Below are 12,748 nucleotides of genomic sequence, written 5' to 3' on the forward strand. Positions count from 1 at the left end.
AAGACCCCCAGAATAAGCCATAATCAGCTATCACCATGTGTACACTGTAACTCCACTTCTCTATTACATGAGTGCCCGATAAGAATATAATTTCTACTGGAACATCGATAACACTAAAAATAACTTGTCTAACTCGACTAATGTTGGTCTTCGTTAAACCTGATTTCTACTATTGCACAACATATTCAGACTAGGAGTTCATACTCCGACAACGTTACCATCTCCACCAAAGGCATATTAGTTGTTACCCTCTCCAGCATTTGCTATCAAGTGTATGGTACTCCAGTCATTGTAACTGGACCATAGAGTTATATCACATCTAGGCTGAGCAACTTCACCAAAATCAGCTTGCAGCAAATGACTTACCACAGCAGCAATATTCGTGGAGTTACATAGTCACAGAGTGCGCCGGGCAGCACAAAAATGGAGGTTCGCTCAGCACTGTAGGCAGGCTCCACGATATGGAGTCCAGTTGTGATGAAACAAGTGACCTCGTGCAAAAAGTCATGTAAACAACTCCGGAAATGACCACATTATGAACTTAGCAAAAGTGTCCGACTCCAAGAACTCTATATGAGCAGCCCTTCCAATTATAGTATTCAAGTTCCTTCCTTGCAATGTGGTGTCGAAGTTGACGTCACACCTCATGAACACTCGATGCTCGGATGACGGAGCACGTATCTGGTCCAAGCAATCATTCAGCATCTCCAGGAATACCTTTCCCTTTTTAGAGTTGTCTCCTGAAGATGCTTGGCACATTTCAATTCTTGCAGAATGATATGGAACATAACCATCCTGAAAAGACAGAATCAGCGATCATAACACCAGCAAAGATAACAATAATCTCAAAGACAGCATGTCCCTATTGAGACTCATTTGAGCAGTGCAGTGATAATAACACCAGTTTTGACCAACCTCTGTATGGAAACACCACATAGTGGTACTAACACAAGGTGTACAGTTGAAATAGTGAGAGTTGGCAAGAAAAATGTCGCAGTAACAAGATTGGTGTTTAAAAACTGCAACTAGCAAAGACGTTAGAAGTAATGATAAACAGCATAAAAGGGTGCTTTTCTTTTTCCATACAGATATTATCTTTACGGAAGTCACAAACTCTAATTGGAACGGAAGACAGTGGATGTGGACACCATGATGAGGCAGGTGGGGAGGGTCAAGGTGCTGAGGTGTTTCCATACAGAGGTGGAGAGGGGAGTGAGCCAGTGAGGTGTGCGGTGATAACTGTAACTCAGTTACCAATCAAATTACAAGCAATTCTTGATACACACTATACGAAAAAGTGAAACAAAAAATAAAGCAGTTCCGGAAGCTATTTGAGTATGCATACACCCAAATATTTAACAGTTTTATGCCCTTCCAGGTCTTTATGTTCCAATCAATTGATTTTGTGCTGTGTGTTTAAAGTTGCAGGTTTCCCTTATATTATAGAAAAAATGCATGCGCTTTATGATGCTTCAGAAAATTATTCTCCGCATAAAATCTGCCATAAGAGCAACATGTGCTTTACTCTTGTGTCAAGCAATTAATTTCAGTGATACAATTTATTTAGGAGATAGTACCAGAAGGCAAGCTTGTTAAACTTAGTCTAGAATGCCTTACGAATATAAAGGCCATGGAATCTGTAGACAATATCATTTGTACTTTCTATCTCTAGTAACCAATGGTTAATATTTTACACAGAAAATTAAGTTTCAATTAGATACTTCCCATGCAATTCTCATACTATGTATGTTACTTAAAAGACTCAGATAAGTGACTTTTAGAAGAAAGTTTCTACTACTGATCATAGCCGACATGCATTTCAACTTCTCTTGCTTTTGAGCCTTAAAACCATTGTTCAGCATCTGGCTAAAAACTTTCTTAGCACATTCCTTTCCAAATCAAAAACCATCATTAACCCGCGTACCATCTGATTTATTTATTTTTTATCTTTTTTGGGTAATGGTGGTGGCTGGGCCACATTTCTATTCATTCAACAAGTTGAACATCCCAGACTTGCTTTACATCAATTCTCATAATTTTTTGGTAAAGGACATCAATTCTCACAATGAAGAAAAGATACAGAGAGATCATCTACCAATCAAAAAAAACAGAGAGATCATCTCTCAAACCAAATTGTCTCAAGATGAGTACACCAAATTTCAGTTCTATCTCATAAATTTTACATCAATTCTCATAAATTTTTGGTAAAGGACATCAATTCTCACAATGAAGAAAAGATACAGAGAGATCATCTACCAATCAAAAAAAACAGAGAGATCATCTCTCAAACCAAATTGTCTCAAGATGAGTACACCCAATTTCAGTTCTATCATATTCTGTCCCACACGTATGAAATACTCAAGATCAAAAAACTGATATTGAGTTTATTTTCTATAGTCAGAAGGAACCATCGCGAGAAAGTAGAAAACATAAGCCAGCCAAAGAAGATGGTTAAAATACCTGAGGTGAAGATAACAAAACAATATTCCTGAAATTCTCCAAGGTCTTTTGCTGGCAAAGACACAATTAGGAGTGTCAGTACTTTGTCAATAGACACAGCTACCGCTGCCTTTTCTTTCAGATTAACAAGATCAAATTAGGCCTACAGAAATATTTGAAATCTCTTTTCGAGGTACTGAATTTAAAAGAACCAATAACAAAAATAACTTTCGGATGGAGGCAAGTTAATTGATTGAATACAAAAGATAACCGCAGTCAAGCATGTCATGAAAATAAAGGATAGTAGATATTCCATCTGAAATTCATGACTAAGATTGATCGATCCACTTCCCGTCCGAACCTAGCCATGACTTCCAACTAAAGAAAAGGAATGAATAGGTAAAGCAGTAAATTTGACCGATGCACCAATACCCTCAAGCAAAATTAGTACTACAATACCATATAGTTTTTTTTGTTGTTGATAAGTTACTACTACACCGCGTAGTACCTTGCAAAGTTTGTACAAGAAAGTGTTTCGGAGATCAGGATCATCTGTGAATGTCAGCTGATGTATACATGGTGTTCCCTTGAGCTTCTTCAAGAGCCACAACCCAGAATTGAACAAAGAATTTGAACTGTACAGGTAACCTAGATGTGGACCAGATACAGAAACATATGTGTGAAGGAATCTGAGATATGGTTCCATGATACTCTCTGCAAAAGAAGCACAAAATCTAAGAAACAGTGAAAGTTAGTTGAAGAACACTGCTGAGATTACAGGGAACAAACCTGTTAAAGCAGTTCTTAATATGATGTTCCCAATAGAATGTCCAACAAAACTTAGCTTAATACTCTTTAAATTTCCAGATCTTGAGGCTTTGTCCATCTTCTTTTTTATGAAAGAAGTTACTTCTTGTGCCAGCCGTAAGCCCATTTCTCTAAAGTCTCCAGCCGTTTTTTCTTCATTAACTTCTGACATAAGAAACTCTATCTTGGGATCTATTAAAAGCCACTGGTTCCGAACAAGCCGCAAGTCTAAATGATGTCCCTGCAATAAATGGTCTCTTAGTGTTAGAAAGGATTATCAGCAAAATGGTTAGTGAAAAAGCAGCTTATTACACCATAGTTGCAGTAAACCATAATGAAATACATTTCCGCGATCCTAGCAAACCCTGAAGTCCCTCATCCATGTATCATAAAAAGACTGCAAGTAAAGATTTAGTTTCAGAATGCCTTGCATATCTGGTAGAGTTTATTCAGCACGCCAACCCTTCCTCTTGCATTGTCATTCATGAGAGAAGAAGATCTCAAGAACATCAACCATCAAATTTAAATTACAGGCATTTGGTTCGAGCATAAACATCAGGATCTCCAAAAGACAACTATTTCAGGTTGACATGGAATAGGGTGCTCTTATTCACTTCAATGGTTGTTTGAAGATGTTTCTTCCAAAATTAAATGGTTTATTTCAACTACTGTCATTTTTTGTATTTCAAAAAAGCAATTGTTGAACCATACTTTGATCGAATAGTAACATAGAGTTGAATGAGAATCTATCGAAAACATAGTGTTGAAAGAAAAAAACGCTGTTGAAAAACCAAGTATGCCGGGCTTCCAGACCAGGAACTAGAGGTGCATTCTGATAGAGAACCTTCAATAGAAAGAGAATCACATGGATGTATGCAGAAAACAAACAACAGGATTATTAATACGTCCGATGTTAAGGATGATCAACATGCCTGGAATCCATGGACAAAAACCACAATCTTCAAAACACGGCCATTTTGACAAGGGCTTACGCCAGGAATCTTTTTTGTGCCTTTAAAATTTGTCCCAGCTAGCAAGCTCTTTGCATCTTTTGGCTCCCGGTGGATGAAGTATGAATTTCCACTTGTTGACCGCAAAGGTGCATTAACAACACGCTCTACAATTACAATTGGGATGCGCGAAGGATCTCCAAATATATGCATGTCTTGAATAGATCGATTGTTGATCTGCAATGAACCAATGCTAATTCATCAATCCATCACAGTGAAGATAACCATACCCAGCATAATATGTTAGATTGTACTAACCCGCATTTGTGCAATACTTCTTCTATGAAGCTCGGCTCGCATAGCTGCAGTCTGCGCAGGCTGCATAAAGCGCAATTACAGTTCAAGTTAAATACAACATTAAAAAATATAGAATATTCTCATCCTTAAAAACTCAGACTTCCTTGCACTATATTTAATGTTCGAGGGAAAAAAATGAAAAGAAACGATAACGATTATAGCAGATCAGAAGAGTTGATATGCTTACGTCCTCAGTTGTCTTCCGCATAACAGGTGCTCTCCCGCTGGAACCATGGTAAGAAGAGCTATCAATGTCACTACTTATGTATTGGTGAGGCATCTCAACTTTAGAATGAACCATCCATATTGACCATTCAGCTCTTCTATCAATAGCCCATTGCTCATGCAGAAAGTCCATAATCAACGCCTTATGAGTCCTAAAGGGAAGTAAAGAACCAGTTTAAGATCTCAAGAAACAGCACTAACGATGATGGACCCTAGATATAAAAAAACTATTTATGTGTGATCTTGTCCATGATAGACAAATTGAGGTGCATGATGCATTAACTGGTAGCTAAGGCATAAAATGAGGTATTTGTCTTTCTCTATCAGTTCACAAAATGTTACTTATCCGTAAAGACTGAGGGGCTAGATAATATAAGCTCATTGAGTACAAGGTAAATGTAAATGGAAACAAACCTGTGGAACCTCATAAACAAACTCCATAAGTAAAGTACTTGGTTGCCAAGGGAATGATACAACTGGCGTAAGTCATCCTTAGATTGAGACTGGAAAACCCCATCGTTTAGTTTCTGCTTAAGAACATAAAGAGTAAGAATTAGCAAGGTATAGAAGGCAGTCCTCCCTCAGTCCTAAGTTCATATCTACTTAATATGTAGGAACATCCGCAAAAGATAAATGCACTTTTGTGAAAACGAAAGTTATCAAAACTTATGTACAACTGAATCTTCATAGTAAGGACAGTCAAAGTCAGAAATTAAATATTAAGATGCACAAAGTTCCATATTAACGTAAGCATAATCAGAATAAATTGCTGCAGTATGAGGATAACAGGATAAGACCTTGAAGCCATTTGGTATCTTGCTTGGCACTTCTGCTGAAGCCTTATCATTCATCAAGTCTGTGTCTGCACTTGGAGGAAATTTGGATCCTTGTTCATCATCGAACTTGGAAGTAAAATCAGTAAAATCAATAGATTGATTTATAGCCTTGCTAATTTTTTGTAGCTCCTCGAAAAGTATATCACGTGCACCTGAAAAGGCTTTAACAAGCATTTCCTGTTCCAAGAATATGATAAGAAATGCTGGAAAACCACATAATAAATATGATAAGGCAAATGAATCTTATATGTCACACATGCCCAAAAAAAGATATGTGATTCTGTCACGGATCCGTCCTCTTTGTTTAAGGAAACAAAATTTTTATTTTCTTTTGAGAGAAAGGTAAGGTAATTTCAATTACTTGACAGCACCAAGTGAGTACTGAATTACAAAAGTTACGTACAACTGAGCAAAAGCATCCCTACTTAGCTATGCGGGAACTAATGAAGTCTAACATCTGATCTATATAATTAATATTAGACCAAAAATTAGAATATAATGCAAATATTGGAGAGGAGATTTTTCAAAGTGAAATCCAAACACATTTCTTTTCCACAAACAAAGCGGAACAATTTTCTAATCCAAACTCCACCTTATGCTCTAGTACCCTTTGAATCAGAGGCGGACCCACGATTTGAGCGTAGAGGGGGCACAACTATCTTTAACACAGATATGCTAATTACAAGCGGCAAAGTTTGGATACTTGGGGTCTAGCCGGTGAAACATCTGGTGGTGAGTAGTGGGTGGGCTATCCTGACGGTAAGATAGCACGACAGAAGATAGGTTTAGAAGGGGGAAACGGTTTCTTAATTTTTGTTCTCTTAACGTGGAGGGAGAACTGGTGGTAGGATTTTTTTTCTTTTTTTGGGGGGGAGGGGGCTATTAATAATAAGAAAGAGCAAAAAATAAAAGACTGTTGGTTTCTGACGGTAGAAAAGTTGTTAAACAAAAAAAATTCCAAAAATATGGAGCAGTTAGGACTCGAACACAAGTCACTGCACTCAAGGGAGACGCTAAAGGGGCACATCAGACCAGTGCCCCCATCCAGCATTTGTGCTTCAGGAGTCCCTGCAAAATATATCAATACACCATATATACGAATTTTTTTCCGAGGTTAACGGGTGCCGGTGGCCCCCCTCCCAATACTGTAGGTCCGCCTCTGCTTTGAATGGCTATATATATATATATATATATATATATAGATAGATAGATAGATAGATAGATATATGTATATATATAATTTTTCCTGATAGCTAATGATATTTTATAAATGGTATAACAGCAGTTAAGAAATTTCAAAGTTTGCAAAGCCCCGATCATATCTAACATGGAAACTTCATCATTTACAAAGGCCATCTTACACCAAAAAACTATCACAGAAATACATTTGTGTTTAAGGCTATGTATGTTGCTATGTTTGCCTTCAAAAATTCTATTGTTTCTTCCATTCTAAATTGTCCACTAAATGAATAGTGTTCCATAGCTTGTGTGTCTTCCTATTCAGACCATCTCTTCTCCAGCTATGTAGGAAATCCAGAATGAATCGAATTTTTTAAGGCAAACATAGCAACATCATAGCCTTAAACACATATGTATTTATTTGCTAGCCAAAATATTTGCACTAAACTACCAAAGCTCCCAAAGTTCCTGAATGATATCAACCTTACATGCCCTAACAGTTCAGCTCCCTGGTTAAAACCAGTTAACCTCACAGACCCTCTTGGGAAAAAACTCTCCAAATTAATCCTTGCAATCTCTTTCAAAGTTCTTTAGTAAGTGCAGCTGAAAGAATCTTATGCTGTTATCGAGTTCTTTAGCAATGTGCAACAGAAAGACTCCTGCGTGATGTCAAAAACCCGTACTGCCTTCGAATTTAACTAAGATGCTAAATTTAATTTATATGTGAAATTCTCTCTTGACTAATTCTTTTCCCCGCAGAGTTCTCTGCATCACCAAGTTCCTATAGTTCGATTTTATCTTGAAATATATTCATAGGCCGAATGTGACATCACTAAGGCTGAGTTTACTTACTAAAATTCATTGAAAAGCAAGCAGCAGAAACAACAGAGAATTCAAGGAACCAGTGAATATCTTCCATTTGACTATCACGGTGAATTATTAATAAACTCCAAATGTAAAGCAGAACAATTGAGGCGTAAGCACGAGAATGTCATGTGCTTGAAAAAACTAATAAATAATGATCCTTGACGCTTAAATGATCCATGATCACAAAACCAAGGAAGTCTATTAAATAGCATCCTCCATTCCTCCTTCACATTTTCACCTATAAATTGGTATGTCGGCCTTTCCTTAAAAGTTTTACATAATCCATTATAAAAGCCAGGTATAGGAGTCTGAGCTCAAAAATCAAAAGTCAGGAAAAGCACGTACTTGTTTAGCCTGATCATAATCTTCACTATTGTTATCTTCGTCCACACGAGAGTCGCTGAAAAGGTCCGGTAAAATTTAGTTATCTACCATCTTTTAAAAATAAAAAGCGGCACACAAATAAATAGCAACCACATGAAACGGATATAAGCTCATTTACATCCTCATTTTAACAGTAAAGGATTGGAATCTTTGACAAACCTTGGTACCTTCTGTGAGGAGGTGTAAACACCACCTTTCAAAAGGCTGATGTGGACGCTCACATCGACTAGTACTGCATGAAAAGCATCAAAATGTACAGGACAGTAAGAGTGCAACCCTAGAAGAGCTTTGGATGGAAGACGAAATTCATGGACTGCAGCAGGACAAGCATCCAAGGAAGCCTGCAGACTAATCCTGCAGAGAAAATTATACAAGTACTTCACAGGAACTCAAAGTATTCACATTTTGTTTTAATCAGAGAATACTAGAATTAATAATTGTTTGTCAATAATTTTCTTGATGCATCTGCAGAAAAACACAGTTCAAAAAGAACTAACCCGTTCTCCAATATAGGAGCATAGAAAAGCTCAAATTTCAGAATAACAGCAGATGTCGGTGGACCCTGCTAGTTTCAAAGCACATATTAGTTGATAAGATTAATAAGAATAGGAAAGATATAATGGATCTCTGGGGAACCTATATGCCCAAAATGTTTTAACAATGTGTACACATACTTCAATTGAACCAACTCACCTTGTTGCTTCACAACTGGGCACAAGAACAAAGCCCAAATCAATATACCTTTGATGCGTGCACGTGGGGGAGAAGGGGGAGGGGAGAAATTACGTAAGGGGGCTAAGGCCAAGAGAAATCACCTCATGTTTGCTCAGAGATAAGTTGAATGAGACCATCATGGAGAGAAGAATATCCTGCCTTGCATACTTGATACGGAAAGGCTGTGTGGAGAAACTATGATCTGTATCATCAATTCTCCATACTCCATATACATCTTCGGAACCCAAATCAGGAGCTGCAACCCAAAGAAAGGTATTACTCACCAAACCCAATGGTATGCTTTCTATGTGTGTGCTCATGCAGAGGCATTTGCGAACATATACTTTTCTTGCTTTCCTTTTTTTAACCCAAAAATTAACTATAAATGAGGACAAACTATCCTCAATTACATTAAAAGGCCCTACCCAGTCAAAACAGAAACCTAGTGTATTATTCATCAAAAAGAAAGGAGAAAAGAAAGACAGAAAGGATAACATAACCTAGTTTATTCTAACTCATATTCCTCCCTTTTCAAATTAAGATCTCTTTTCAGAGAGCTCATCCGACTATTTCCTTTCTGCTTAAGATATTAGCAAACCTAGTTCCCAAAGAAGTTGAAGACAAAATTAGGTCCATTAAGTATTTACTTTACGTGTTTCTGGCAAAAACAGCAAGAGGAAATGAATTAAAAAAGACAAGTGCAAAAAAAGTGTGAATTTTTTCAAACTATCAATCAACCATGAGCATATACATGAGATACCGCCAAAGGTCACATTCTAGCCACTAACCCTGGTCAAAACTGAAGAGAATTCGTACTAGTCCAGACAACAGGAACTGATTTAGCAGTGCAGTGATTGGCTTAAGGTTGCGCAGATTCTAGGATACTTAATTGCAGTGTGAAAATAATAGTAGCCATCAAATTTTCTGAATAAATATCAATGCCAATAGAACCAAGAAACATATATAAGAGTCCCAGAAAGAGAAAAACATGTAGGAGAGTTATCTAACAGCATTCACTAATTGTTGTCTCTAGAACCTTGTAAAGGACCAAAGGTTAGACTAACCACAAGTGTAAGCTTACTTTCTAAAGATAGAGCAAGTAATTCTTTCATGCCTTTGGCACCCGAGGCGCGCATGCTTAAAAAGAATAAATCAATTTTTATGAAGTTAAAAAGGATAGATAAACCATAACCAAGACGGATATCAATGTCATGAGCTACTGAAAGGGGAACAGGGTTCCAAAAAGGAGAAAGGACTTGTGTATATTATCTTGGTGAACTGCAAAATTCATCTAATTTTGGTGAACTGCAATATAGCATATTCAATTTCTGAACAATTTTAGAGGTCAATGAAGTGAGTGCAAGCCTTGGAGACCAGGGTTCAAATCCCAGCAAAAGACAAAAACACTAGGTGATTTCTTCCTATCTGCCTAAGCCATGTGGCAGAGTTACGTGGTACCTTTGCCGGTGGGGGGTAATAGGTATCTGATAAAATAGTCAAGGTTCGTGCAAGCTGGCCCAGAACCACCGTTATCAAAAAAAATATAGCATATTCAATTATGAAAAATCAATGTACTAGAGAATCTATGACATCTACCTTCCTATTAATTAGTTTTTCTTTTCATGTTATATCCTCTGAAATAATGTGTAATGACCAAAACTGCTTTCTACTTGTAAAATTACAAATTCTCAGCAAGGAAGCAAGAAAATTACAATCAAATGCACATAACATCAGAAAGTTATCTTTGCCAATAAAGTTACCACATCAGTCTCAGATTCATTGAAATTAAGCATTTCGGCATATTGATTTCTCCAGTTTTTCCTCAAAGACAAAAAATTTTCTCAATTCTATATCCCACTGTAACTGACTGCAATAAGTGCAAGTCTCCAGCTTATAGTAGCCAGCTGTATACTTCGGCCATTTTGTCATATGCTAGAATTTACCTTCATACTGGATGACTCTAGATGGAGTTCCTAATAACCCATAATCACCATCTTCCCATCTCATTGTAATTTTAATCTGGTACCATCTACATATTTGGCAAAAAATGTAAGGCATCAGAAGAACAATAGTCAAATTACCAAAGGAGTAAGATAAAGAACTATTGAACATGATATCGACATACCCTTGCTGGAACAAATCAAGATTGTGAAACCGGTGAATGTAGATGGAAATCTCATGCACAGCCTCCAACATTGGTTGTTTAGGCTTTCTGTGCTCAGACTTTGACTCGTAATAGGACTTGAGCAGTTGCAATTGTTGCTTCTGTGACAGTGGCAAAAGAGGCACAGGCCGCACATCAGCACTGTGCAACCTCTTAGGGGTTCCTGGTGTTCCTTTATTTAGACCAGCTATCATCCATCGAAAGCGCCGTAATATAACAGACATCTATTGATGTCTCTAAAAATTTGCATCCCTCCAATTCCCTCCACCCAAGTATTAGCCCAATATATTTCCTCTCAGAAACAAGATTATAATGAATCGCGATCTCAAAAACGACTATTCTGCTCTAGCTTGTCTAAGAATAAAGACCTTAGTACGGAATCCCTGTGTATTAGAAAGATTATTTGTTTCAGAACTCCTTCGTCAAACAATAAAACCTACTGGCGAAAAAGTTTTGATAAGCAAACAGCAGGCAGAAAGATTAGCAGCAAGTTCATAATATCCGACATCAGAGAATAAAGAGTTCAAGATGTTAAAAGCTTCACAAAACTATTTCATAATAGTCTAGGCCCTTCAGGACGTCATTATAGGTTAGAGATCACCGGGGATCAAGCAAAGACATTCATTATGGGGCATAAATATCCACATTTACAACCCCAAGATGAGAAAACTCAATTCGAGTGTACTACCACCATACATCAAATGTTTACTGCTAGATGTTATATTGAAGAAATTCAAAAGGGCAAATATATCATGCACTCAGAAAATGTACTTCTATAACAAACTAATGCAGCACAAAGAATTTCCCAAAACCCCACTAAAGCCCCTTAACCTCATCTTGTTCTGATGCAATGTCTCTCTATTGGTACAAGAAACAAGAATGACATACGAAAGTAAGATAGCAATTAGCAATTAACTAAAACCACTTTGATCAATCACCCAAAAAAAGATTCAACAACATTAGCAAAAACCAGAATGTCCCTCGATTCAACTCATAGGGACACACAATTTTGCAGGCTCTATTAGCAAAATCGAAAATGTCCGAGTTAATCATATAAAAAATTACCGCACAAAATCTTTTCGACGCAGAGGTCCGGAGTAACTTAACAATGCGTATGAAAAATAACAAGAAAAACCAACCTGAAGGCACTGATCCAATTAAGGTTTTGATAGGCGTGGAAAAAACACCTAAAATGAAAGTTTCCTATTTCCTCTTTGTTCAGCAAGCAAAGGGGAATTAGCAAGTCAACGGTGTTTGAGCTGGAAAAAAATATACTTTGTCAGTGATTAGCGACGATAACGCGTTGGAACGCAGCGGCGACGGTGGTTATTTACGGCGGAGATGGCTGTCGGAGTCAGAGGGCGTGGAACAAAGGAACAGATGTGAACGAGGAAATCAATACCTGAGAAACGTATTAGGGGGACAGAGACCTCGTTTTTCCTAGACTCCAACCTGAAAAACAGCTAATTTTCAATGACACCTGTAACATTTGTGAAATGACACTTATATCCCTGTTAAATGACCACAATCAATAGGCTCTTTTGTTCCAAATAAGTAATTTCAAAGATTTTCAATCTCCTAGCGGCGCAACATCTGAACCCTCATTTGCAGTGTTCACACCCCCACAATCAACGATGTCAAATCAAATAAAGCAGGATGAAGCATTTAAGATTTACCATCAAACCACTTCATTAAAAACAGTAACTCTTTGTTTCTTGTCTTTTGTAATCTAGAATAATTTCCTTAATGCTTATTCAAGACTAGACATTCGTATTTATTTGTAATGATTCTTTTGTTTGTCATGACTCTAATGAATAGTTTTATGT

The 12,748-nt window shown here is 37.3% G+C and overlaps 1 protein-coding gene across 1 annotated transcript; it reads right to left on the minus strand.

Annotated features, from left to right (window-relative positions):
• Positions 1 to 2: 2 nt before the first annotated feature.
• Positions 3 to 12,365, minus strand: LOC107789960 (uncharacterized). Its single transcript, XM_016611837.2, has 16 exons — positions 12,062 to 12,365; positions 10,884 to 11,305; positions 10,702 to 10,787; positions 8,860 to 9,014; positions 8,542 to 8,606; positions 8,204 to 8,398; positions 8,006 to 8,060; positions 5,576 to 5,791; positions 5,193 to 5,305; positions 4,741 to 4,930; positions 4,515 to 4,574; positions 4,179 to 4,433; positions 3,229 to 3,487; positions 2,948 to 3,153; positions 2,461 to 2,511; positions 3 to 795 (listed from the first exon to the last, which is right to left on the minus strand). The coding sequence occupies exons 2-16, from the start codon at positions 11,144 to 11,146 to the stop codon at positions 505 to 507; spliced, it is 2,460 nt and encodes an 819-aa protein (XP_016467323.1). The 5' UTR covers positions 11,147 to 11,305; positions 12,062 to 12,365; the 3' UTR covers positions 3 to 504.
• Positions 12,366 to 12,748: the final 383 nt, after the last annotated feature.

The sequence above is a fragment of the Nicotiana tabacum genome, chromosome 6, assembly GCF_000715075.1.
Source record: "Nicotiana tabacum cultivar K326 chromosome 6, ASM71507v2, whole genome shotgun sequence".
NCBI classification, from domain to species: domain Eukaryota; kingdom Viridiplantae; phylum Streptophyta; class Magnoliopsida; order Solanales; family Solanaceae; genus Nicotiana; species Nicotiana tabacum.

What these genes read in the sequence shown, in the direction of transcription:
- LOC107789960 (XM_016611837.2), bottom strand. Translation starts at nt 11,146, where the DNA reads ATGTCTGTTATATTACGGCGCTTTCGATGGATGATAGCTGGTCTAAAT. An exon ending in TGCGGAAGACAACTGAGGAC is followed by an intron (nt 4,575 to 4,740) that starts GTAAGCATATCA and finishes CGCTTTATGCAG; the next exon opens with CCTGCGCAGACTGCAGCTAT. An exon ending in TTTTTGTCCATGGATTCCAG is followed by an intron (nt 3,488 to 4,178) that starts GCATGTTGATCA and finishes CATTTATTGCAG; the next exon opens with GGACATCATTTAGACTTGCG.